At 51.4% G+C, this 26,150-nt stretch overlaps 1 protein-coding gene across 2 annotated transcripts; it reads left to right on the plus strand.

Moving 5' to 3' along the window:
* The first annotated feature begins 2,026 nt into the window (after positions 1–2,026).
* Ada (adenosine deaminase) lies at positions 2,027–25,967 on the plus strand. Of its 2 annotated transcripts, none has more exons than XM_036185404.1 (12): positions 2,027–2,220; positions 13,790–13,851; positions 16,621–16,743; positions 19,252–19,395; positions 19,989–20,104; positions 21,088–21,215; positions 21,737–21,808; positions 21,890–21,991; positions 22,220–22,284; positions 24,328–24,457; positions 24,903–25,002; positions 25,500–25,967. In XM_036185404.1, exons 1-12 carry the CDS (start codon positions 2,188–2,190, stop codon positions 25,514–25,516), a joined length of 1,092 nt encoding a protein of 363 aa, XP_036041297.1. In that variant the 5' UTR covers positions 2,027–2,187; the 3' UTR covers positions 25,517–25,967. The 2 variants fall into 2 exon arrangements, with proteins under 2 accessions (XP_036041297.1, XP_036041298.1); XM_036185405.1 differs by having other exon boundaries at positions 25,503–25,967.
* Positions 25,968–26,150: the final 183 nt, after the last annotated feature.

Raw genomic sequence — 26,150 nt, forward strand, 5'->3', positions numbered from 1 at the left:
GACCTAGACTCCATCAGGCAAAGACGGGATCAGCAAAGAGTTGTCACCTTTGGTGGAAAGCAAGTCATTTGCATGGCCCCAGCTTTCTCTAATATGCTGGACTGACTTTGGAGAAGGACTTGACTGTCACAACCCAGGCCCAGATATAGAGTCAGAATCAACTTTAAGTACCAACTTTCTCTGCGATGCACTAACCTCCCAGGAGCCCGGTGGGCAGTGTCTTCATCTGTAGACTGATAATGGTTCCCGCTTCACAGGGTGTGGGACAGATTGGACCGGATGGTGTTTATAAAGCACTTCCACGACACTGGCCACCGAGGGTATGCCTGCATGTGGTGGTGTCTTGTATCTGAAGTAACAAAAAAAAAAAAAAAAAAATCTCCTACAAAGCTACAATGTGTTAGGAATTTTTCTTTTTTGAGACAGAATCTCAATAATAGCCCAACATCCTCTTGCCTCAGCTTCCTGAATACTAAGGTTAAAGGTATGTATTACCATCCCTGTCTTAGAAAGACCATTTTGATCCAATCCACCTTCTCTCTCACTCCCACATGCAACCCAATCCCAAATTCAGATTTTGCAGCTTACATGTAGAATCTATCATCTGTCTCCACTGTCTCTCACCTGGATCCTTCCTCTGAGCCCCTTTCATGCTGTCCCCTCATATCAGGGAGCCCAGGTGTCTCCACCTCAAGGTGCACACAAGTACACAAGTTGTTTAAGGATCTTGCTAAAATACAGCGCCCCTCATCCAAGAGTATCTTTCTTTCTTTCTTTCTTTCTTTCCTTTTTCTTTCTTTCTTTCTTGTTTTGTTTGTTTGTTTGTTTGTATTTTTTTGTTTTTTGTTTTTTGAAACAGGGTTTCTCTGTGTAGCTTTGCGCCTTCCCTGGAACTCACTTGGTAGCCCAGGCTGGCCTCGAACTCACGAGTATGTTTCTAACCAGCTCACCTAGGATGTCAACCTGGCTAAGTTTCTAGATTGCCCCTGGAAGATTTTTCCAAATAAAGGTTGATGCTGTCCTGAAACCGTTGACAAACCTTCCCTTACTTCGCAGCACCAGGCTCATGGGAAGGGCCAAGCCTCATTGCTGGAGGCACAGAGCCCCGGAGATTCACGGGGCTGGATTCTGCGGGATATGATTTAGCTTCCGCCACGCCTGCTGGCCTCAGCCCTCCACTCTCCTACCTCCACTTTCCCCTCTGACTTAGAGGTGTGGAAATTGTACCTCGCCTAGTTCTGACGTTTCTATGTGCCTAGTCTTCCCACAGATTTATCCTGTCCCACCCCGGGACACAGAGCCTAGTTTTAAGTGTATGTGTCCTTGCTTTACAATCCTCCTCACTAGTGCATAGAGCTAAACATGCATATTTTGGGTGTTGCTTTTATATGTTCTAAAGGTTGACCAGAGTCTATGAAGTTTTCTTCTACTTATTCTGTCTCCATTCATTATTGTGTCTGAGTACACCTGCTGTGCTTTGCAGCTGAAACTCACATAATTGTGGAGCAGACAGTGCGGGGTATTTCCCCAGCCTGACTTCCCCGGAAGAAATGAACTCCATGTCTCCAGCCATGGTGACCTTTCAGTTTTAGTTTCCAGGAGTCTCTCACACACAGAACGAATGTCCTCTTCATCCCACTTGCCCTCACTGGTGAGCTCCAGCCGTCGTTGACTCCACTAAATCTCCCTAATTACACACTTTCGTCTTGGGATTCTGCAACAAATGATCTATCCCGCAGAATCCAGCCCCGTGAATCTCCGGGGCTCGGTGCCTCCAGCTCCGGCCTGCACACAGTAGGCACCCAGGCAACAGTGGAAGCCTCGGTGCAGAAGGGGCCGGAAAGAGGCCAGGGTTTGGCGGCTACACTGGGGTCATGACTTCTTGATGCTCACCTGGCTGTTTTCCAGAGTGTAGCCACCGGGAAGGTCTGAGGTCCAGCACTCCGGGAAATGGGCGCCAGGGCTGCAGGCCGGCCAAGGGCGGGCCCGGAGCCCTGGCAGGCGGCGTCTCCGGTGTGGGCGGGGAGTGGGCGGGGAGTGGGCAGGACCGACCAGGGCAGCCCGGTAAAAAAGAGCGCGGCGGTCTGCCTTCTCTGAGAGCCCTCGGGACGCTACCCGGCCACCGAGCCAGCGCCGACCCAAAGAGCTTCAGCAGAGGAATCAGCGTCGGGGTGCACACTCGGCACCATGGCCCAGACGCCCGCTTTCAACAAGCCCAAAGTGAGCGCGCAGGGGCTCCGTCGCCCGGCTTCTGCCCCTGGGCTTGCCCCACGGCTTAGCCGGGCCCAACCCTGGGAGTCTTCATCCTAGACGCAGGGGAGGACTCCCGGGGGCGTCTCCCCTCGGCCCAGGCCTTGGCTTGCTTTTGGGATGTCGAGTGAGGGGCGATGCGGCCGGGAGCGTCCAGAACCTGGAGGTGTCTCTGGCCGGCCTTCAGGCTCGGCTGCTGCCCACATCGCGTCCACTCTGGGTCTCAGCCTCGCTGTCTGCCACATGGGCGCCCAGTGGGTGGGGTTGCGTAGCTGTGTGAGCCTGGGCGGGGACCTGATGTCTGAACATCAGTAGAATGGGATCCAGGGTCTCTAGCTGTTAAATGTTCGGTGAATGGCTTTATACTTCAGTGTTATGATTGCTTTGTGGGCATCAGGTAACTTAGATTTGTGGATGCACCCATGGGAAAAAAATCTGTGATCCAAGCAGATCCAAGCGAGGCAGCAGGGCGCTGGGGAGGAATTCTTATGCACCCTGGGCCTTTGGCCACATGGGTTTGTTTGGGGTCAGGTCATGGCCCTTTACCCCAATGGTGAACCCCTTGTCTCTCTGTCCACAAGCTGTGGCTTCTTGGAAACAATGAGACTCGGGGAGAGTCCAGGTCCCCAAGGCCAGGTTTGCAGCCCTTACAGATTCTGTCCAGCGAGGCACTAGACCCAGCAGTCAGCCAGGCAGATTGAATGGGTCAACAAAGTGTAAGACTGAGGACTCAGGGGGAGGAATCAGAGACAGTCAGCCTCAGACTATCCAAGAAACAGATGTTGATTGGTGATGGCGGACATCGCAAAGGCGTTGGTAAGAATCCAGTGGGTATGTGTGCAACATACGTGTGTCTGGAGGGGCAGGGAGGAAGTGCAGGTGGGCCTGCTCTTACCATAGAGAACTCACTCTGCCTCTCCTGTCAGAAGCTAGAGGCCAGAAGGGCAGGGCAAGTCTTTTTGCCCAACTCATGCCTCCTGCACATCTTGCCTGGTGCCCCTCACTGTCGTTAGTGCCCCTTGCCACCAAACGCCTTTTATTTTTTTCTCTTGATTGTCTGAATTCTCTCCACCCTTGGTCAGGGGAACCACCTCTCCTGATGGGAGCCAGGGATGCTAAAGATGAATGATAGGTCACACTTCAGCAGTCCTACCCTTTTGTAACAGCTCTGTGGAGAGTACCAATATATTACGATCCCTGGTATTGTCACCTGGTTCATGGGGGCAGGCCATTTCCTCCTTGGCCTCAGACTCCACTCCTGGAGAAAAGGACCACAGGTCTACTAGCACCAGTATCTATTTTAGAGGGCAATGCTGGAGCAGGAAGGCAGCGTGTTGGCTGCTACGTCTGAGGTGTAATCTGTCTCATGTCATGGTGAGGGAGGAACACCTCTGTAGCTGGCAGAAATGGGAAGGAGCTACTGTGATCAGAGTCTGACCAGCCTGTGTAGCTGAGTTTTACCAGCTGAAGTTTCCTGAGGACCCAGCCTACACAGCATAACCGCACACAGCCAGTCCATCCTGGCAATGACCTGACGAGGTAGCCAGTGCCATCTCCATGTGCAGAGACCTTAGCTAGGCTGTAGCCAAGCTGGGAGAAGAGCCCACATTGACGGCTGGCTTCAAAATCCCATCTCCAAAGCCAGGCACCATGGTGTGTACACCTGTAATTCCTGGTATTTGGAAGGCTGAGACAGGAGGATTTTTTTAGTTCCAGGGATGTTTGGGATAAGAAAACAACACATAAAAGACAGGCATTCCATGCCCCTGTCTCTCCTGGGTGACTCTGCAAAAGCCTTGGGGATGAGAGGGCATCTCACCTGAGCCAGGGGCCTTTTGCTAGGTTCTTTGGTTTCCCAAGACCTGGGGCTTGGACACCTTCCAGGGCATTTTGTTTTGTATGTATGTATGTGTGCACGTGTGCGCGTGCTTAGGGGTGGAGATCAGAGACCAACCTTGGGTGTCAGCTTTCACCCTCCAGCACCTTTGAGATAGGATCTCTTTGCTGTTCACCTCTGGAACACCAGGTTAGCTGCCCCGTGAGTTTCCAGGGATTCTCCTGTCTCTGCCTCACATTTCACAAGAGGAGTTATGGGGATTGCAGACGTGAGTTACCGTGCCTAGCTTTCATGTGGGCTCTGTGGATTTGAAATCAGATCCACACACTTTGTGTTGCAAGCCATCTCTTCAGCCCTGCCTTCAAGATGTAGAAGTAACCTGGCTTTAACTTCAGGCTGTGACTGAGGAGGTTTGGGTGGGACTGAGATCCTGTTGTCTTGCCCCCAAGCGATATAACACCTCTGGTCCAGCAGGCTGCCTGGAGGAGCAAGGGCCTAGGCACCTGCTACCTGCTTTGATTGAGTGCTTGCTTCCTAAGAATTGCTGGAAATGAAGGTGTGTGTGTGTGTGTGTGTGTGTGTGTGTGTACGTGTGTACGTGTGTACGTGTGTACGTGTGTACACACGTGCACGACAGTGACCCTTATCACACTGTGCCCACTTGAAGCAGGGTTACAAAATCCCATGCTCCAGCTGCCAATGTGTTAAAGGTCCATCCTGATCTTGTTCCTCTGGCTGTGATGTGAGCTGAGGATCTTTGGAGTAGAGTAGCCGTGAGTACTGGAACCTTTAGCAGCTTCATTCACAGAGTCCTGAATGACCCATCTGCAAGTGGAGTTGTCTGAGGACTAGAGAGGAGAAGGACTCAAAGCTGCACCATCTGTGCATCTCATATCTTAGGCTTTGAGGGAAGTGGCCCAGGTTGGGAAGGCTCAGTTTCTAAGTCAGCCTTCCCTCCTGTGTAAGTTCATAGGTAGCATGATCCCAGAGCACCTTTGCTCTTTCACGCTTGAATGTTTGTCCTGTACCGAGTGCGGTTCTAGCTGCTTTGTATGAATTATGTCATGTTTCATTCACAACAGCCTTCCAGGATAGGTCTTGTTATCTTCATTTACATAGGAGGAAACTGACTCAGAGACACAAAGGAACTTGCAAAAGTAGCTGGGCCAGAAAATGGCAGAGCTGGGCTGCAAGTCAGAGCAGCCTAAAACTGAAGTAGGTGCTGGTAACTGCTTTGCTAATTAGTCATTTTTCTTTTGTGGGGGAAGAGAAGCGGGGCGTGGGGATGTTACAGAACAAGGACTTAGCATCAGCGCCTTGGCCTTGGCCTTCAGACAGACCAAGGTAGAACCCCTGCCTCTCAGCTTGACGGCATTGTCCTCAGGTAAGCAGCCCTGAAACTCGGCTTCTTTTGCCTCGGGGAAAACCCACACCGCCATGGTTTCTGCTATAGCTCCGGGCTCTAAAGGGTGTGCTTCCTTCCGGGGATTGCAATGGGTTTTCCTGGACTCTGGGTCACCCTCATTTCTTATCTTGAGCAGGTGTACTTCCCTGGGTTCTTGGTGTCTTTCGGTTACCAGTGCCACCTGTTAAAATTGGGAAGAGACCGTCTCACCCATTTAGATTTGTGTGACAGTTGTTGGGGAGGGGACAGATGGAGATTCGGTTTCATGGAAGCCTTTGTTTGACAGAGCAGAATGAGGGACCAGAAAGAGGAAGGGGTCTGTGGTCACGCAGACAGGCAGGGAGGCCAGCCTGATTCCTGATTCCATATCCTGGAAGGCTGCCCTGCAAACTGGGAGAGAGCTGTTCACCTGCCTAGGTGTCCTGAGAGAGTCCTACAGTGGTACCCCTTGGAGTCGGGGGAGGCAGCACTGTGTGGGATAGCCTTAGACAAGGGGATGCCAAAATGAGGTTGAATGCTATATTTATCATGGGGTTAGCGGTATGGGTGAACCATGCCTCAGAGTCGCTACAGGGTTAGATAGCACTATGGTGGCTAAGACCAGGCCTGTGCTATATGAGTTCTGCTCTCCTACTTAATTACTAGAGTTAAGTAACTTCACTGTGCCTAGTTTTCCCACTAAATGGGAATTATACCTGTACCTATCTCAGGTACACCAAGTGTGGCCTGCTTCATGTGGGCATGCCACTGATAGCTCCTGTCTTTAGGGACCAGTATCACCATTGTTACTGATCATCCTGGTCACATTTTCCCTTTCCTCTACCTAGCACCTTGCCTTGCATGCAAGGAACATAAAAGCTTCTGGCTTTAGGCTCAGGCAACTTCCTGGCTATGGTGTTCATTTGTTTGTAATACTGTTGTGGCCTAAGGCAAGCTCCTCTCTGAGCCTCAGTCTTATCACCTATAAAGTGGGGGCAAATGGGCCACATTCCTAGATGGTTGAGTCATAAGATGGTTTCCCTCAGTTAGAGATGCTTCTGCTGGCTGAGAAAGTTCTGGGGTGGCTTGTAAATAGCACTGGAGAACTCCACCAGACCCCAAGGCTGCAGTAAACACAGAAGGGCTGCTTGGCTCCTCCCAAACTGTACCTTGGAGCTATAGGAGCACAGAACGGGCTGAGCTGAGCTTGGAGGGCTTCTTGAAGGAGGCAGGGCTGAGACAGTCCATTGCTCCAAGCCTAATGTGTTTGTTGATTTCATCCTAAAAGTCAGCAGAGAGGTAGTAGGGCATGAGGTGCTGACCCCTGACCCCTGCTCCACTCGAGCCATTGCCAGGATGAGGTAGGAAGAAGAGGCTGGGGCTGGCAGTGGGCACCTGTGGCTCCTCCATGATTCTCAAGGCCAGGGCCTGGCTGCTCTGCCTGCCTAGATTCTCTACCAGATCTGCCATTGCTGACATTAAGACTGTGGAGGGGGTGGGATTAATGACATTCAACATTTGCTGAGCTGGGTGCTATACTAGGCACCTAAGACACAGGAGAGTGACACAGACAGGTCCCAGCTCTTGAAGAACAAACGTGGAGTGAAAACAGCAGGGGCAGGTGTGGTGACACACACCTTTGATCCCAGAGCTTGGGAGGCAGAGAAGGGCAGATCTCTGAGTCTGAAGCCAGCCTGGTCTACAGAGTGAGTTCCAGGACAGCCAGGGCTATGTAGAAAGACTCTATCTCAAAAAATTAAAAAATTAAATTAAAAAAAAAGACCAAAGAGGAAAGGAAGTGAAAAAGAGAACAGGGTTGTATGTTTAGGCGTGTGGAGGCCTTAGGGACACATGGTCTCCTGGGGCCAGCCCTGCCCATTCTCTGTGGTCCCGAATCAGATATGAAAGCATCTGGCCAAGGAGTCTAAGATTCAGATCCTTGACCTGGTTCTGTCCACTGTCTCCAGCATGTCTTGTGACCTGAATGTACCTCTCTGGACCTCACCTATGTGGCTGACATCTCTTGGTGCTTCCTAGTTCCTGGTACATAGTAATTATCTGTTTGTTACTAAGCTGCTTCCTGTCCCCAGCAGCCCTAGGAGGCTTCCTGCCATTCTCACAGACAATGGCCAACTATGAGCCAGTCTTGCAGAGTGACTGCAGAGAGAGACATGCAGCCCCTCCAGAGAGGTCAGGAGGTTGGACGGAGACTGGGCACCGGGGTCAGGATGGTGCTGTGGCCACAAACAAGACCTGCACTTAGAGGCAGAAGGACTTGGGTCCTGACTTAGCTCTCAAGTCAGTCTGTGCCCCCTCGGGAGGGTCTTACCCTACTTCACAAGTCCATTTATGCGGCAGCAGCTAGATCTAATATGAACCTTGCCTAGTGGTCGAGAGAAAATGTGACGAAGAGTCCAAGGACAGGCACGGTTCGTCTTGTCTTTGGTAAGGCCAGCAGGACAGTAGTTAGGAGCTCAAGGGCAGACTTGGGTTCACTGACTGATCCCTGAATCTTTAGCGCAGTGGTTCTCAACCTTCCTAATGCTGCCATCCTTTAATACACTTGTCATGTTGTGGTGACCCCCAGCCATACAATTCTTTTTGTTGCTACTTCATAACTAATTTTGCTACTGTTATGGATTATAATGTAAATATCTGAGATGTAGGAAATTTGATATGTGACCCCTGTGAAAGGGTCACTCAACTTCTATAAGGGTCACAATCCACCTGTTGAGAACCACTGCTTTACATACTTCTCTGAGCCTCAGTTTCCTCTTGTGTAAAATAGGTGTGGAGTCCTTGCCTTCAAGGTGTGACTTACACAGTAGACTCCGCAGACACCCTAACTGCTCCTTTTCCTGAACACGGCCCCACCTCTGTCTCCAAACTTGTACCTCCATGTTCATCGGGGCTGCTGGGCTGGCTTCTCAATAGCAGCTTTCTGAAGTGTTCAGAAATTCTGAGCTGTGTGTGGAGATGGTCTATGCTTTTGCTCCCCACCAGCCTGCTTCTGTGGGAGCTTCTGTGGGAACATGGTGGACAGCTGATCCCAGAGTTCCCCTCACCCCCGCCTGGTTCTCTGAGACCCTCCTCCGGGAGCTGGTGTGTGCTGGACCCCTGCTCACCACGCACCTACTGTGTAAAGTGTGGCACACCCTGAGCAGAAGCTGGCTACCATCTGACACATTAGCAGTCTTCTGTTAAGGTTTACTCCCAGCCCACTCTCCACCCAGGAAGCTAGAGAAGGCTTTTAAGAGGTGCCTCCCCTATTGAAAATATTTCTGTTGAAAACCCACCTCTGTGAGCAATTCCCAGCAGGCTTCCTGATTCCAACACACACCAACTCCTTGATCCTTCCTTCTTTCTCGCTGGCCTACTTTGCCCTGTGGGTCTCCTTCAGGTGGGCCTGCTGGACAGGCTATATTGTATCCCTTGGGTGTCTGATTTTCTTTACCTTGTGGCTCTGATTTGTGTGTGTCATCGTAGCCCGGGGCTCTAACCTCAGGAGAGCTCTTGTTCTGGTAAGTGGGGCAGGACAGAGCAGTCCAAGACAGCCTGGAGGCTTCTAGAGCTGGCTTGTTGGCTATCTGCCTGGGGCTTCGGGGAGTCTTTCTGGTCATGATGGTCTGCCTCCTGGGAGCAGGCAGGTGGGGCCTTCACATCCTGACAGATGTTGCTGTTAAACCGCAGCAGAGCACACTGTGGAGGCATCTCATGTTGACACAGAAGTGCTTTCCCCAGAGTGTCCTTGCAGACCCCTGGCACCCACTGAGGGAGACACAGAGCCCAGAGACCCTGCCCTGACCCACTGTCTGACCCCCTTCTCACAGACCAGGCTCCATTTTGCCTCCTAAACCTCCTCCCCCTTTTTCTGTGACCTCCTTTACCCCATTGTGCATTAGTGTCTAAATGTGGCCAACTCACTCCCCCCTCAAAAGAGATGAGCTGCTGTGACCCACATCTAGCCTCTGCCACTTCCTGGGCTGTGTCAGCCATTCAGAAGTAAGGTTCATAGGAGAATAATCAAAACCTTCTCCACTTTCTCTCTTCCATTTATTCCAGCTTTTCCCTATCTGGATCCTGCCCTTGCTCAGGCCTCTAGCATAGGGCTCTAGGGTATCTTCTCAGCCTTGACTCTATGTTCAGGAAAACAACAACAACAAACACAGGACTGAGGGGTGACTTAGTAATAGAGTGTTTACCAGCCTGCTGGAGACTCTGGCTCCCATCCCCAGCACCCCCAAAACACAGAAGCACACAGTCACACAACTGTGCCTGACCTACCCGGAGGACGGAGACAGAACTGACAAAGCCCATACATCAGTGACTTCCCAACACTACCCCAGTGTCCTGAAATGTTTCTACAGCCTGAGTTCTTGGACTCAGGGGCATCCTTATTTCCTCCTCGCCTTGACCTCTGGCAGGGCCTGGCTGCATGAGAGTCCTGTGGCAGCTATCACAGGTGACCACATGCTAAGTGGCTTTAAAGCCACAGAACACCCTGGGCTCCATTCCCAGCACTGAAAAGACAAAGGCGGTTACATCTCCCTGCCCCCAGCCCACACTCTACAGTTCTGGAGTCTAAAATCAAAGTGCCTGCCGGGCCATGCTCACCCTGAAAGCATAGGGAATCAGCCCTTTGCTTTCCCAGCCTCTGGTAGTGTCAGGCATTCTGAGCTTATGGCCTCATGGATCCAATCTCTGCCTTTGTGATCACATTGTTGCTTCTTGTCCTGAGTGTGAAAGCTTTACCTCTGCTTCTAGGACAAGAGAGGACGTTCAGGGCCTGCCCAGAGAGTCCAGAATAAGCTTTTCCAAGATTGTGGATGATTCTATGTGTTACCATCTAAGATTGTGGAGGATTCCAGGTGGTACCATCTAAGATCGTGGAGAAGTCCAGGTGTTACCATCTAAGACTGTGGAGAAGTCCAGGTGTTACCATCTAAGACTGTGGAGGATTCCAGGTGTTACCATCTAAAACTGTGGATGATTCCAGGTGTTAACATCTAAGATTGTAGATGATTCCAGGTGTTACCATCTAAGACTGTGGATGATTCCAGGTGTTAACATCTAAGATTGTAGATGATTCCAGGTATTACCTTCTAAGATTGTGGAGGATTTCAGGTGTTACATTTAAGGTCCTAGTTACTGGTTCTAGGGCTTGAAGTGCAGGGGGCCCATGGTTGGCCCCATATTCCCTCCCCCCAAGGATGTCACTGCTCTTTCTTGGTAAGCCTGGTGGACTGGCCTTTGTATGCCATGTCCCCCAGTTTCCTCCTATTTCTGGCCTCTATTCTCCAGGCTCTGCCTCCCCTGTACTAAGTGCTGGCTTACACCAGGGCCTGGTCCTAGACTCCAGCCTCCAACTCTTGTCTGTGCTGGCCTCCCTCAGCCTGCCTTTCTTGCCACCTTCGCACCTTATGCTGGCCTCTCTGGCCCTTGACCGCTGGGTGGTTCTGCCCTAGGGTTCCCAATCTCAGCACCATCTCCCTTCCTCCCACACACTCCCACCCCACCCCCCGTCACAGGGCCTTTGCACATACTGTGATGGCCACCTGAAATGTTCTTCTACCTGTCTTCTCCCCTTCACTTTCTCAGCAGCTCCTTTGCATCCTTCAGCACTTGGTTCAGATCTGTGCGGAGGCTGTTTGTTGCCCAGCTGTGTTTGTTGTTGCCTTTCACAGTGAGGGTTTCCTGTGGGACCATCTCAGTTTATAACTATACATTTATTCACGGGTCCCTAGCTTGTCCCTTGCTGGCCTGTGCATGCTGAAGGAATAAGACAAGACTTTGTCCCTTTTGCTTGCTTCTGTAGCCCCAGCAACACGCAGGGGCTTCACTAATTTTACTCAAATGAACTCCTAAGTACTGGGTATGGTGGCTTCGTGCCAGTAATCCTAACACTTGGCAGGCTAATGTAGGGGGATTGCAGGTTTGAGGCCAGCCTGAGCTAATAATGACTCTCAGGCCAGCTTGGGCTATATATAGTGAGATCCTATCTCTGACAACAATTTGAGAGGTAAAGTATCAGGTAGACCAAGAGTTCAAGGTCATTCTTGGCTATAGAGTGAATTTGAGGCTATCCTGGGTTATTTGAGACTATTTTTTAAAAACAAACAAACAACAAATGATGGATGGCAGTATTTTAGCAATTGCTATATGCCTAGAGCTTCATGATGGACCATCCACATGGTTCATGAAGACCTAGGGGAAAGGCATACTCTTCTCCCCATTCGACAAGAGAACCAAGGGCACAGTGAAGTATCTTGCTCGCTCCGGGTTGCAAAGGAGTGAACAGAGGCTGGCTCCCACTGTGTGTGATGGCCTCCCAACCACTCGGCCTAGCTTCTGGGTGGATAACTGTAGATGTAACTGTCTTGTTAAATAAGAAACACAGAGCCAGTTGCAGAGTTAAAAGCCAAGAGGTCAGAGCAATAGCTGAGAGCTGAGAACCTTACCCTGCACTGCCGCTCTTGGTTCTGTGTTTCTTATTTAACAAGATGGTTACATCTACAGATAACACCCCCCTCCAGCCTAGGGTAAGAAAGTAGAGACTCAGAGAGGTACAGTCACTTGCTTTAGGTAACACAGCTCCATGGGCCGGGAGCTTCAGGGTTCCAGTGTTGGACATACTTGGAGACTCAAAGAAACTCTTAGCCAAATGGGAAAGGCAACAGCCAGTGTGACCCCAAGCTGGGGGTAAGCTGCTCTATCTTCGGCCTTTGGGGTGCTGGTCACTTTAAGGACTTGCCAACAAGAATTTTGTCACCTCTGCTCCCTGTTGCTCTGGGCCTGGTTTCCTCTGCTGGAAGCAGACTCTGTGAGTGTCTGGGGCTGCCCCTTGGGTCAGCAGTTCCCCAGACGTTCCTCCTCCCAGCCAGGTCTGCCAACATTTTATCTAGGTCACCAATTTCCAAATATGGCTGCACCTTGAGAAATAGTACTTCTGGGTCTCCCTTGGCCCAGGAAGTTTCCTCCATGATCTGCATCAAGTCCCTTAGGTCACTGGCTCCTGGCACTTGTACCTCTTAACAACTTGCGGAAAACACCACCTCCCGGAGGCAGTGACTGCTTCCTTTGGGCCACACTTCTCCACAGTCACTGTCTAAAATCTTTGTTGTGGTTTTTGTTCAAGAGTGTACTATACCACACTGTTCAGTTAAAGCTTAGGCCCAAAGAGGCCAAACATCTGAGATCTGCCATACAAGGGTAGAGCTAGGAGTCTAGACAAATGGACTCTCTCCAAAGCTCCTGCTTGTGGCCTTGGCTTTGTGTACAAGGTGTTATATATGGGACTGGGCAAGTAAGGGATGATCACCAAGACCCTTTCTAGAGGATTAGAAAGACTTATCTGTCAAATATGGTGCCTGCAAAGGTAGTCTTGACTAGCACCTCTTTGTGATACAGAGCATGGTGTTTATATATTTGCAGTGCTAGGCTTGGAGCACAAGGCCTTCACATCCAAGTGTGTACTCTACCACAGAGCTGTACCCTCCACTGGAATCTGACTTGTGTTTCTGTGTGTGTGTGTGCTTGTGTGTGGAGGCCAGAGGTCAATATCAGGTGTCATTCCTAGAGTGCCACCCACCTTATTTTGCGTGACAGGTTCTCACACAGGGACCTGGGGCCTTACTGATTAGGCAAAACTGGCTAGTGAACCCCAGGGATCCTCCCGCCTCCACCTCCCCTGCCCTGGAATTACAAGTGTGCACCAGCTGACTGAACTCAAGTCCTCATATCTGTGCAGCAGTACTTTATAAACCGAGCTGTCTCCCCAAACCCCAGAGCCTGATTTTTGAGATATCTGCAGTCAAACTCAAAGAGCAGCTCTGGTGTGGGTGTGGCTGGCTCCCGCTGGGTCTGTGGTTGGCCTCATGGTTCTGATCACAAGTTTGGGAACTGGATTAGAATGCTGATTCTGCTGCTCCCCAGCTGTGGCTAGGGCAAGGGTTGGGTCCCTGCTTCCATTGCTTTCTATGTGACTTTGGACAAGACATTTAACCGTAGTATCCCGAGTTGTGAACTACATAGCACAAGTACTTGGCCACCTCCCCACCCCCAAACACATACACACACTAAACACATACAGGTGAGCTCAGGCAAGAGCATTCGTGTAAAGAGTTTAAGAGGTGGGGTTGGGGATTTAGCTCAGTGGTAGAGCGCTTGCCTAGCAAGCACAAGGCCCTGGGTTTGGTCCTCAGCTCTGAAAAAAAAAAAAGAGTTTAAGAGGTATATTGACTAAGTGTCCAGGAAATAGTGGCTTCTGAAGGGGTCCTCAGGCTCTGTGGTGTCTCATGTTCTTCCTCTTCCCTTTGCAGGTAGAGCTGCATGTCCACCTGGATGGATCCATCAAGCCAGAAACCATCTTATACTATGGCAAGTAAGTCCATGAACAACCACAGTCCTTGCCAGGATTCAGAGAAATGTACAGCTCTTCTTAGGGACCCCTGGAGATTCCCAGGGCTCTGTTCATCCCTTGTGGGAGTCAAGCCAGCTCTTGATGGAAGATGGTGATGTCCTGGGCTCTTTCTACCCCAGCCTCCATAGGTGGGAGGTGGGAGGCGAGCATCCTACCTCCTGATGCTCCTTCCCCACCAGCATCCTTCGCTCTGTGAGTGCTGGAAGGACTAAGCTTTCCCCACTGTCTCCAGTGTCTAGCTAGCCTCAACTCTACCTGTGTCCCATGAGAGAGGCTCCCCAGGTGCCGCCACTCTAGAGCATGGCTCCCACTTCCCTGGGAGAGTTCTGCTAGGCACCCCTCCCCCTTCCCTCCATGTTGTGCTTCCAGCAGCCTTTTCCTGCCCTGGGATGTGGCTGTTCGTCAGCTGGGATGTAAGCACACAATCTCAGCTGTGCTACACTGAGTTCACTTAATGATTCCTTCCCACGGCCTGGGGGCGGTTCTTTTGCTCACTCCACTTCACAGATGGGAAGACGGAGCTATGGCAGCTGAAGGCTTCCTCGTGAGCACAGGGATTCAGTCCAGGGGTCTGGTAGAGTCTGTGCTGCCATCAACAACACAACCTTCTGTGAAGGAAGGCCTGAAAAACAAATAGCTCAGTGCAGATCAGGATACCCCATAAAGGTCACTCCCAGATGTCACTTTCAACAGCTGTGGCTCTAGTGTTGGAGACACGTCTGGCCTTATCTCTGTGGCCTTTGCTCAGCTGGAGCTGGTAGCTATTGCCACAGGGCCTTGCTGAGGTCATTTGGGTGGGACACTAAGATAGGTTCTAATCGGGGTATTATTAAATGGTCAAAGAAGGCTCATTAACCAGGTCAGGAAGGCATGAGTATCATAGGGTAAAAGAGCAAGAAGTGGATATTGGGGGACTGGTGTGATTCTTCTAGCCTCAGTGAGCTCTCAGGACGGGGTGGGGGTTGTCCCGGAATCTTCAGGCAGGAGAGAACAAGCCCTGTCTTACAGTGCCCACGCCAGTGACCTCTTCTCTGTCTTGGTGACTGTGTTGGCAATCATCTCTTCTTCTTCCAGCTCCCGGGGTTCTGCCCTTCATAGTGCCTCTTACCTCCTTGCCAGGCCCCCACCACCCTGTGGGCCCTCTGCAATGCAAATGAAGATCCAGCCTCCCTCTATTGCCCAGCGTTACACTACTCAGAGCCACCACTGTCCCTTCTCTTGTCTATCTGCAGTCTGTCTGCAGGTGCCGGTCATGGCCTCAGCATCCTCTGGGCTGCAGCCTGACCACTGTCTCTGAACATAGTTAGCAGTGTGTCCCTCTGAAGGCTCTCCGGGATCACCATGGCTGTACATGGCCTCAGGAAGGTCATATGGGCAGGCTGGCCAGCAGCAAGAAGCTTAACCTGGGGGGAACAGGGGATACTGAGAACCTGCCTTATAGGCCAGAACCACAGCAGGGGCAGGGACTATATCCCCATGGTAAATTATGGGGACCTGGGACTGGTAAGGTTTCATGACACTCAGGCTGGAGCAGGGAGGCCTTGGTGTTACTTACTGGGAAACTACAGGGACTAGGGATTATTTTATCTTATTGCTGTGCTGGAAATGGAACTTCTGCATGCTGTGAAGCTGAAGTCCGAGCCCCTTAATAGTCTCTTTTTTAAAAACACATACACAGACATGTGCACACACAGATGTGTGCACACACGCACACCAATAATAATAACAATAGTGGTGATAAAATAGCAGAAACCAAGGCCGAGAGGAACACTGTGAACTGGAGCTGAGTCACAGTGGGTGGAGACAGAAGGAGGAGGAAGACACACCAAGTCCCCACCAGCTTCCTGCAGTCCACGGGGAGAGGCAGAGCTCCTGGTATAGGAAGAAGGCTCCCAGGCGAAGGTGTTGGAGCAGGGATGGGACAGAGTCCTGAGCTGAGTGGCCAGCACAGCAGACCTGTTCTGGGTGGGGCAGGCTGCCATAACATGCCAGACAAGAGGGCAGAGGGAGAGGTCCTGATCCCAGCTCCCGTCCTGGGAAACATGATCCTGCACAGTAGCTATTGCATCTGAGAGCTTCTGTCTGGGCATATGTCCAGACGTCTCTGCCTGCCCCTGGACCTGATGAGGAAGGCATGGGCTTGCTGTGGTACTCACCCCAGCATCAGCCTACCTGTTGGTCCCTTGAGATGTATGGATTTTTCTCTGGCTATACCACCCTGAATGCATTTAATCTCAGAAGCCAAGTGAGTACTTGGATGGGAAATGTGTGGTTTGTCGTGGCTTCTGACTACAAGTCTTGGAAGGCCTCTACTCTGTTCTCTAGGCCTTGGAGCTCAGTTGCCTCATCTGTACCAGAGGAGAAGCTAGATGGAAGGATCCCCTCGCTTCTTACTGGGGCTACCAGTTTGTTCCATGATGCCCTGGGAGGCCTGCTGGATCCTGCTCTGGCATCTCACATTTTGTTTGCACTTGTTTGTTTTGTTTTTAAATGTAGTTTTAAAAATTCATTTTATGTGTCTGAGTGTTTTGCCTGCAAGTAGGTATGTGTAACACATGTGTGCCTGATGCCTGCCAAGGAGGCTGATCAGATCTCTTGGAACTGGAGTTGTAGATGGTCTTGAGCCTTCATGTGGGTCTCGGAAGCAACCCAAGGTCTTCTGTAAGAGCATCCAGTGCTCTTACCCACAGAGTCCTGGCTGCAGCCCCTCACCCTCAGTTTTATTTTTAGGAAGAGAGGCATCGCCCTCCCAGCAGATACAGTGGAGGAGCTGTACAATATTATCGGCATGGACAAGCCCCTTTCGCTCCCAGGCTTCCTGGCTAAGTTTGATTACTACATGCCTGCTATCGCGTGAGTTGTTCCCAATCCTTGTGGGCAGGGCAGCACCCATCCCTGTAACCAAGATCAGACCGAGCTGCTGTAGAAGGGACTCCAAACCTTGGGCCCTGCTTTTTACCATGGTGTGCACCTGAGCCAATCTCTCCTATGCCTTTGGACTCCTAATCTCTTATTCTACCCAGAGGCAGAAGAGGCTCTGCTGAAACCCTGTGGTGGTCAAGCTATGGGATGTCTTATTCAGAACTCACTGTCCCTTAACACAAATATCCCAAGACCCATGCCCCATCACAGATCTCAGAGAAAGAGCCCTTGGCCTAGGTCAAGAAAAGACATGGGTGGAGAGCAGGGTGGGGCCTGAATCAGGTCCCCCATGTCCCAGTCTGGAGCTTTGGAAGCAGGACCAGGTCAGGCACCGGAGTGGGAAATGAAGGTGGAGCTGGGGCTTTCTTTGATGTCTTGAGTCACTGGTTAAATGAGGAACATTACTAGCCTTTGAAAAGGCCCAGGAATTGTCACTAAAGAGTATTAGAGGAAGAACTCAGACTCTGACAACCTAAGCCAGCCTTCTGACCCAAATTTACCAACTTCTCTCTGTGTCGCTCAGAGCAAATGCCAAAACCCACATGCCAGGTGCACAGGTCCTACAACTTTGAGTCCTTGCTTTTTACAGACCCTGACTCCTACTCTCCCCTTGGGTACTAACATACCCACCCTCAGGTCATCTGCCCTTCTTCCCTCTGCCTGGAATGCTGTTCCCTAAAAGCCCATGGTTTGCCTTCCGCACCTGTCTCCTGTCCCTTCTCAGTGAGGCCTTGCTGACCATGTTGTGGCATACCACATCGCCTCCTGGCTGTATCTGTATCGATAGTGTTCCTGTCTGGTGGATTGTGTGTTTTCCCTTTACCTACCTGGCTCACCTTTCAGATAGTGACCAAAAGGCAGGGATCCCAGCTCCTGGAGTTCACTGTGCACTAAGGGTCTGGGTCTAGTAAACGGGCTCAGTACCCACTTAGAGAATGGATGGAACCAAAGCTATGTGAGAGCTGTGGAGGTCTGGGGCTGGGGAAAGCAGAGAGCAAGGCCCTCTTATGGCAGAGCAGAGACCCAGCTCCTCCCGCGTCCATTGAACCTCCTCCTGGCAGGGAGTGACCCAATTCCCCAGAGCTGGGCCCCTCCTTCTCACCAGGGCCAGTGGGGCACTTGCTTCCTTTGCCCACTCTCCCTGCTCTGGGGCAAGTCCTAACTAGGGCAGTCCATCAGCTCACAGAGGCTCTCACAGGTCACTTTCTGACTTGCTCATGTAGCCCACACCCCTCAGCAGCAATTAAAACACTTTCAACATCTGACGGATCACTTCTTGGCCTTTTGGCCGAGATCAAGTATAGCATTTATCTGCCTCCATCCAAGTGCTGGCCTCAGTGAGGTTTCTGATGTTGTGGCCATTTGTCCTTACAATAGTCCTTTGATATAGGTATCAGAGAGGGCAACTGACTAGCCCAGACTATATAAGTCCACGACTGAACATCATTTGCCCAGTCCAGAGTCCTTCTGGATTCACATATCTGTACCCCTTTATCATCCCTACCAGCCTTATATCCATTATTCAACAAATATTTGGCCACTGTGCCCTAGACTCTTTCCTTGGATGAAGTGTCACAGCCATGGCAAGAGAGAGGAGAGGAACTTTGCCTCATGGGAGTCAAGGGGAGATGGGAAATAGCACTTCAAAGAACCATGTGATAGCTAATGTCAAGTGGTGATCAGGGCTTGGAGAAAGGATACCCAGAGAGAAAGTGGTCTGAGGAGGCCCAGCAGGGCCTTAAGCTGGCATTAGGTGGAGGCAGGCAGAGTGCAGGATGCTGGGCAAGCGATGAGTCTATGACCCAAAGTCCTGAGGTGGGCAGGACAAGCTTGATGGTCTTTGGCCAGAGGAAGAATGTGAGACACAAGACGTTAGGGAAGCTGGTGACTGCCATTGGGGCTGGCATGGAGTCAGATCTTTCTACACATTAGAAGCCATAGGATGCTAAACACGTGTTTAGCATTGAGCCAAACCCCTAAGCCCTGGTTTACTTTTCTTTCTAGATTCTTCTTTAGGGGGTGGAATCAGAGGACCACTTGCAGGAGTCTGTGCCCTCCTTCCACCCCGTGGCTCCTGGCAATCAAGCCCAGGCCTTCAGGCTTGCGAGCAAGCACCTTTTCCTGCTGAGCCATCTCACTGGTCCCCCTGGTTTCCATGTTTAATCGTTCTCACTGCTACATGGAGAATGATGTTCAGGACAAACATGAAGACATGCCCGTTAGAGGCAATCCAGACACTCAAGGGTCAGAATGAGTTTGTAGGTCAGAAGTACAGATGCTAGGACCAGCCAGGTGGCTCAGATCTTCTCTGCAGGTGCCCAGACAGTGAGAGCGTGTGAGCTGGAAATAGCTTGGATCTAAGGAGGGCTGCAGGCATCTCTATGGAGCTCCCAAGGAATGGGAGAAGGCTGCTGCCAACCTGTGTTTTTCCCTTCCCAGGGGCTGCAGGGAGGCCATCAAAAGGATCGCCTATGAGTTTGTGGAGATGAAGGCCAAGGAGGGTGTGGTGTATGTGGAAGTGCGCTACAGCCCACATCTGCTGGCCAACTCCAAAGTGGATCCAATCCCCTGGAACCAGACTGAGTGAGTGACAACGCCGGAGGGGGAGGGTCTGTGCCGAGAGTGGACTGCATTGCCCAGCCCGAGAAGGGAGGATGGAGTGCTGGGAGTCTTGGCCTTGGCCTGGTCCACGGACTCAGGGACTCAACTCAGCCAGAAGAGGCACGATCCCTATCCCTCTGTCTGTGGTTATGCTTCTGCCCTGTGTGAAATGTTTGGCTTGCTGCCCATGACTCTGCCTGGCTTAGCCAGTGACTTCTAGAGGCTTTGCTCAATGAATGAGTCTGGCCCATGCCCATCTTCTGGTCTGGCCCCCTTGCATCTTGAAGACCCCCTTGCTCCCTCCCTCTGAGCCATGATAATGATACATGGAGAAAGTGGTAATTCAACAGGCCCAAATTTAGCCCCCTCTCCATCTAGAAATAGGGAGGGCTGTCTGACATCGTCACCCTGGAATCTGGCAGTGCCCACACAGCTCTAAGGAAGTGGCCCACTGCATAAGGGCTTGAAATCATGTCCACCTGTCTCTTTGGAAGACAACTCAGGAGCAAGACTGCTCCTCCCTGCTCCAGTTCCCTCCTTGGCCTGAAGTCCCTCCTCTTCCTCTCCCCACACAGGGGGGACCTCACCCCTGATGAGGTTGTGGATCTTGTGAACCAGGGCCTGCAGGAGGGAGAACAAGCATTCGGGGTCAAGGTCCGGTCCATACTATGCTGTATGCGCCACCAACCCAGTGAGTACCACTGTACCCTGCTGGCTACCTGGCCTAGCCACAGGGCTGCCCCTGTTCTGTCCCAGCATCCCCTACCCCATGTGTCTCAAGCTTTCTAAAGACACCAGTGAACTCTTGGTGGCTCCGGTGAGTCTCCTTATCAGGAAATCTAGGTCTTGACAGCCATGTGAGCGACAGGTAGCCAAAGGAAACTAAACAATAGGGAACCACCCAAGACCACGGGACTCTGTGGTTTGGCCAAGTCTTATCTATAAAAGCCAGAACCTCTTGCATAGGTCTGCTTTCTGAGGTACCTGGGATTCCTCCTGGTATATACCAACATTGGTCAAACATCCAGGGCTCAAGCTTCAACCTACAGGGCCCGTTCTGTGATCTTGGGCAAGTCATGTGACCCGTCTTGAGCTTTCACACCTCGTCCTGGGATGGTCACACTCTATATCCCACCCTAAGCATTAGTGGGAACCAAAGCCAAGGGCTGATGTGAGGTTACAGGGCTTGCCACAATAGGGCATGATGCCACCTGAGGATCATCAGGCTTATGGCTTTCCCCACTGAGCTGTCTTGTAGGCCCACACTATAATAACTTTATGGGGCTCTTAATATAAAAGTGCATGACTCATTAGCAATGAACTAATACGCCTGTGAGTTCTATTATGGGCTAAATATTAGGCTCTATTTTCCCATTTTCTGAGTGGGGTAAGTCTGCCATGGGTGTTGATAAGCACTGAGGGAACAGCCTGCTAAACATCTACTGAGCCCAGCCTTTGTCTCAGCGGACCCTTGCTATGTCCAATGGTGGTGGTGTTCCTCTGGGAAAGGGGGCTGTGAGGCTTGGGTCGGGGAGACACAGCAGTCAGTATCTGAAGACAAGACACTGGGCCTTAGGTTTTCTCTGGACTCAGACAAGGGATTAGAACATTCAGCAGGGCAGCTGGGCAGCCCTACTCCCAACTGGTTGATGATGCGCCATTGCCCTCTCCCAGACTGGTCCCTTGAGATACTGGAACTGTGTAAGAAGTACCATCAGAAGACTGTGGTGGCCATCGACCTGGCTGGTGATGAGACCATCAAAGGAAGTAGCCTCTTCCCAGGCCACGTGGAAGCCTATGAGGTGGGCCTGAGAAGGGAGAGATGGTTTTGGGGACCTTGGATGGTAAGCTTGGGGCCTCCTGAGTCCCCAAGTGTGTCTTGGTTGGGGTTAGGGATCCAGAACCAGGTAGAAACAGAAGCCCCTGCATGGAGATGGGGGATCTGTGTTTGAGTCCGCATGGACCTATGATTTCCTGAATGACCTTGGGCAGAACTGCGTCTTCTCTGGGCCTCATTTCTTGGTTCTTGTGTAACGTGACTTTCTTAAGCTCCACCCTAAAATAGTGTTAGTTTGCTTTAGAATATTAGACAATGCGTTTAAACCCTTCAAACAGGTTCAGTGCACAGGAGCTGCAGGGTAAAGGCTAGTTACCATTCTATTCATGACTTGGGAAACCAGGCTACACCATGTACTTAGTGAAGTAGCCTAGCCTGACTCTGAGGACAGTCACACCTGCTAAAACTTAGGCTCCAAGTGTGGCCAAGACAGTGCTTTCTAGGGACCTCTTAGAGCTACCCCCAACCTGTCTCTTCCCCTTGCAGGGGGCTGTGAAGAGTGGCATTCACCGTACCGTCCACGCTGGGGAAGTGGGCTCTGCTGAAGTTGTGCGCGAGGTAAGGAACCAGGGACTCTGGGCCTCTTCTTTCTGCTCCTGCTCTTGCTCCTAGACTCAGCCCCTCTCTGCCTCTCCACAGGCTGTGGACATACTCAAGACAGACAGGGTAGGACATGGCTACCACACACTGGAGGACGAGGCCCTCTACAAGAGGCTACTACAAGAAAACATGCACTTTGAGGTGAGGGTCCGAGGCTGGGTGCTGCCTCTGGCTACCCCATGCCTTTAGGACAGAGGTGGAAGGACAAGCAGGCTGAGTGGGAGGGGCCAGATGCCGCCAGCAGCTTCATGGGGCTTGAAGCAAGGAAGTCTTTGCAGAGCGGGCAGGAATGGTGCCACAGCAGGTGGCCTTGCCCCTCTGGGTATGGCCTGGGGCCCACTATGTCAGCCACACACCTGCCCCTTGCAGGTCTGCCCCTGGTCCAGCTATCTCACAGGCGCCTGGGATCCAAAAATGGAGCATGCAGTTGTCCGGTGAGATCTAGTTCCTGGGACCCATTTGGTTTTCTTCTGGAAAGGAAGGGGAGGGAGTGCAGGAATGGGTATCTGGTCATCCTGGTTTGTAGTAATGAAGTCATGTTGACTGGTTGGGAAGCAGGCATTCCTGTCCTTGTCCAACAAATGAGGAAATGTGAAGCTCAGTTGTACAGACTAATAGAGCTGGGGCCCATAGTTCATCAGCCACGGCAGAATGCCCCTCCTAAAGAAGCTTCTACATTCTTGTCACTCCACTGTCTCCTGGGCTATGGGAAGATGAGTCTCATCTGTCTGGGTGTTTACTACTCTTGGTGCTGTTGAGCACTGCCCTGAATGCCAGCTTGAAGCTTTTCCCTAGAGCATCTCTCCCATACTACCTGGCTCCCATCAGCAACTAAGAACATGGCCTTCCGGGGCTGTGACCAGGTCCTTACCAGGGCTCATGAGGACAAAGCTGTCTTCTCCTAAGGCAGGATACAGCAAAACTTGGGCTGCCACTGGGCTGCCAGCCAAGCTTACACAGACAGAAGGAGTGTGCTCTGGTGCAAGAGGCTCTTGGGCCTCCTTAGCACACGGGTGCATGGTGCCCGTGAGACACCAGCGGCAGATCTTGGAGACACATGAGTCTAGAGCACGCTGGCTAAAGGTTCAAGATCTATGCAAATACAAAGGTTGAAGAACAAAGCCTCTGGGAGATGGTGGATCAAGAGGACCAGGGAGAGAATCCACAACAGTGACATTAAGGGACAGGTAGAAAAAGAAGGAAAGTCAAAAGCGTGGTGTCGGGGGCTAGGAGGACAACTCAGTGGGAAGAGTGCTTGCTGAGTGGCATGAGGACCACGGTTCAGATGCCCAGCACCCACCTAAAAAGCCAGGCTTGACCATGCATGCCTGTGACCTCAATGCTAGGGAGGGGAGTGGAGACAGGAGGATTGCTGGAACTTGCTGGCCTCAAAATAGTGAACTTCAGGTTCAGTGACCCAAAGGACTAAGATGGAGAATAAGGAAGACAGCCAACACCTTCCTCTAGCTCTGTGCATCCACAAACACGGGCATGCACACAAACAGAAAACAAAAACCAAAATTTTAAATAATTTTTGTTAAAGTATGGTATCAGAGAAATCCAAGATTAGTGCTTTGAGAAAAGTCAAGTGTCAAATTCTGGGACTGGAAAGATGGCTCAGTGTGTAAAGGTGCTTGCCACAAAGCATGACAACCCAGTAACCTATATGGTAGAGGCAGAAAACCAACCACCGCAGATTGTCCTTTGACCTCCAAACATACACCATGGCATGCACATCCACACCATAAACAAATAAAAACTTAGAAGTGCTGGAGAGATGGCTCAGAAATTGAGAGCACTGGCTGCTCTGACAGTGTCCTGAGTTCAATTTCCAGCAACCACATGGTGGCTCACAACCATTTGCCCTCTTCTGGCATCCAGACATGCATGCTGGCAGGACACTGTATACATAATAGATAGATAGATAGATAGGTAGATAGATAGATAGATAGATAGATAGAAAGATAGAAAGATAGAAAGATAGAAAGATAGATGATAAATAGATAAAAAAAAAAAAACAAGAACAACAACAAAAAAGGTGTTGAATACTGCTATCTGAGCAAACAAGATTGGAGCTAACACAGTCAAGCTCAGGGTTGTGCCAGGAAGTTTATGTGGTGTGCTGAAGAGCCGTATGAGGAACCAAGGACTGACGGGAGAGGAAGACAGGGTGCCAGACATGCTCCAGTACTGCAAGGGGAAGGCTAGAGGGAAGACAGCCTGGGTGGCTGCTACTTCCTGGGCTCTCCAAATTGCCCTTCTCCCTGGCTGTCACCTCAGGCCATTCTTCTAGAAGCCTTTGCAGGGTAGCTTTAGATCAGCCCCTGAGTTTTCTAAGTGTCCTCCTTGGTACCAGAACACAACCCTTCACGTTGTCTAAGGTTGTGTAAAGATCAAAGTGGGGAGATGGGCAGCGATGGTCCTTGGAGTAAAGAGATCTTTTCTCCCTGCCGCCCCCCCCCCCCGCCCCGCCCCAGCTTCAAGAGAGATAAGGCCAACTTCTCACTCAACACGGACGACCCTCTCATCTTCAAGTCCACCCTGGACACTGACTACCAGATGACCAAACAGGACATGGGCTTTACTGAGGACGACTTCAAGCGACTGGTGAGTAGATGTGAGCTGTGGCCCTGACACTGCCCCTGGTGTCTGTGTGACTACCTGGAACCTCTGGAGACCCACAGTCGGTTTGCCTGACATGCCAAGCTGAGCCTAGCACCAAAAGCCTCCCACAGAGCTGCCTTGGCACTGGCATCCCAGCTGAGGGACCAGGTGGCTTAGCCTTTGCTTGGATTGATGCCTCTCCCCAGAAAGGTGTCTGGCTGTGGAAATTTTGTTGCCATTTAGGCTGCTCCTCCGCTGAGACCTTGGTCTTGGGCTCTGATGTCCTGAGTGAATCCCTACAAGGGCCCTTGCCCACATCCACACTGAGTATTGGGGCCTGTGGTCCCTCCTATGGATCATGCTGTCCTGTGGCCTCATGCAAGCCCCTTGCCCTGGCTCACGAGGCCACTCCCGTCCTTGCTCTCCAACTCCGTGTCTTCCCTTCTAGAACATCAATGCAGCGAAGTCGAGCTTCCTCCCCGAGGAAGAGAAGAAGGAGCTTCTGGAACGACTCTACAGAGAATACCAATGGCCGCCACAGGCTGAAGGTACACCTCTGCAGGGGCCCAGCAACTGTCCCACCCTGTCCCTCACCTACCTTATGTATGTCTCGGAGCAGAAGTCCTTGGGGGAGGGGCACACCTCTGCTGGGGTGCAGTAACCACCCCATCCTGTCCCTAACTTTCTGTGTGGCTGTAGCAGAAGTCCTTGTGGGGGGGGGGGTGCAGGGGACAGCGATGAGACTAAGGGAGGGCTGCCTGGCTTCTGTCAGGGTGGCCATTCCTGAGCAGCTACTAGCTGACAGGCTTTCTGAAGACTTCTCAACCATCAGGGAAGCCTGGGGTGTGCCCCAAACAAGGAACTGGCCCAGTCCTAGTCCCAGGGGTCCCTTCATATGGCCTTGGAATGCCACACACTCCCTTCCTTGCAGCCCGTCTTGCTGTCTGTGGAAGGAAGTCGCTCTCTGGGCCTAGAATTCTGTGTTTCCCCCGATGCCTTATGTGTTTTGAGTGGTCTGACCTTTCTATCTCTCTGACTTGACCAGCAGGGCAGGCCCCCTGAAGATGGCAAGGCCACTTGTCTGAGCCTCAGCCTGTGGATGGAGTCTTCACAACTCTGTGACATTTACCTTCATTCCTTCCAGACCGTGGAGTGCCCAGGTCTGTCCTCTGATCGGTGTTCTGGGCAGGGCCCAGGGGCCTTGCCAATCGTGGGTATGAATTGGAAACCTTCCTTCTAAGGCTGAAAATGCGGTGTTCAATAAAGCAGCTGGTGACTGGTACCTTGCAGCATGCGGTGACTGTGGTCTTGGGGCTGGGGTGATTAAGAATGAAGAATCCTGGGGCCCCACACTGGGGACTGGGCTGGGAGGAGCCAGGACCAAACTCCACAAGTGACTGTTCCTGAACTGTTTGAGCAGATGCTCCTCAACTCCTGGCTCCTTTAATCAGAGTCCTTTGCAATTATTTTTATTATTTTTAAGATTTCTTCATTTTTAAGTATATGGGTGTTTGGCCTGCATATATGTGCATCATGTGTGATCCTGGTGCCAGAGGTCAGGAGAGGGCACCGTATCCCCTGGAACTAGGGTTTAGATAGTTGTAAGCTGCCATTGAGCATGTGTATTTCAGAGGATAACTTGTATCAGTCCCAGGGATTGAACTCAGGTTGTCAGGCCTGGTCGAAGTACTTTTAC

This window comes from Onychomys torridus, chromosome 4, assembly GCF_903995425.1.
Source record: "Onychomys torridus chromosome 4, mOncTor1.1, whole genome shotgun sequence".
Classification (NCBI taxonomy): domain Eukaryota; kingdom Metazoa; phylum Chordata; class Mammalia; order Rodentia; family Cricetidae; genus Onychomys; species Onychomys torridus.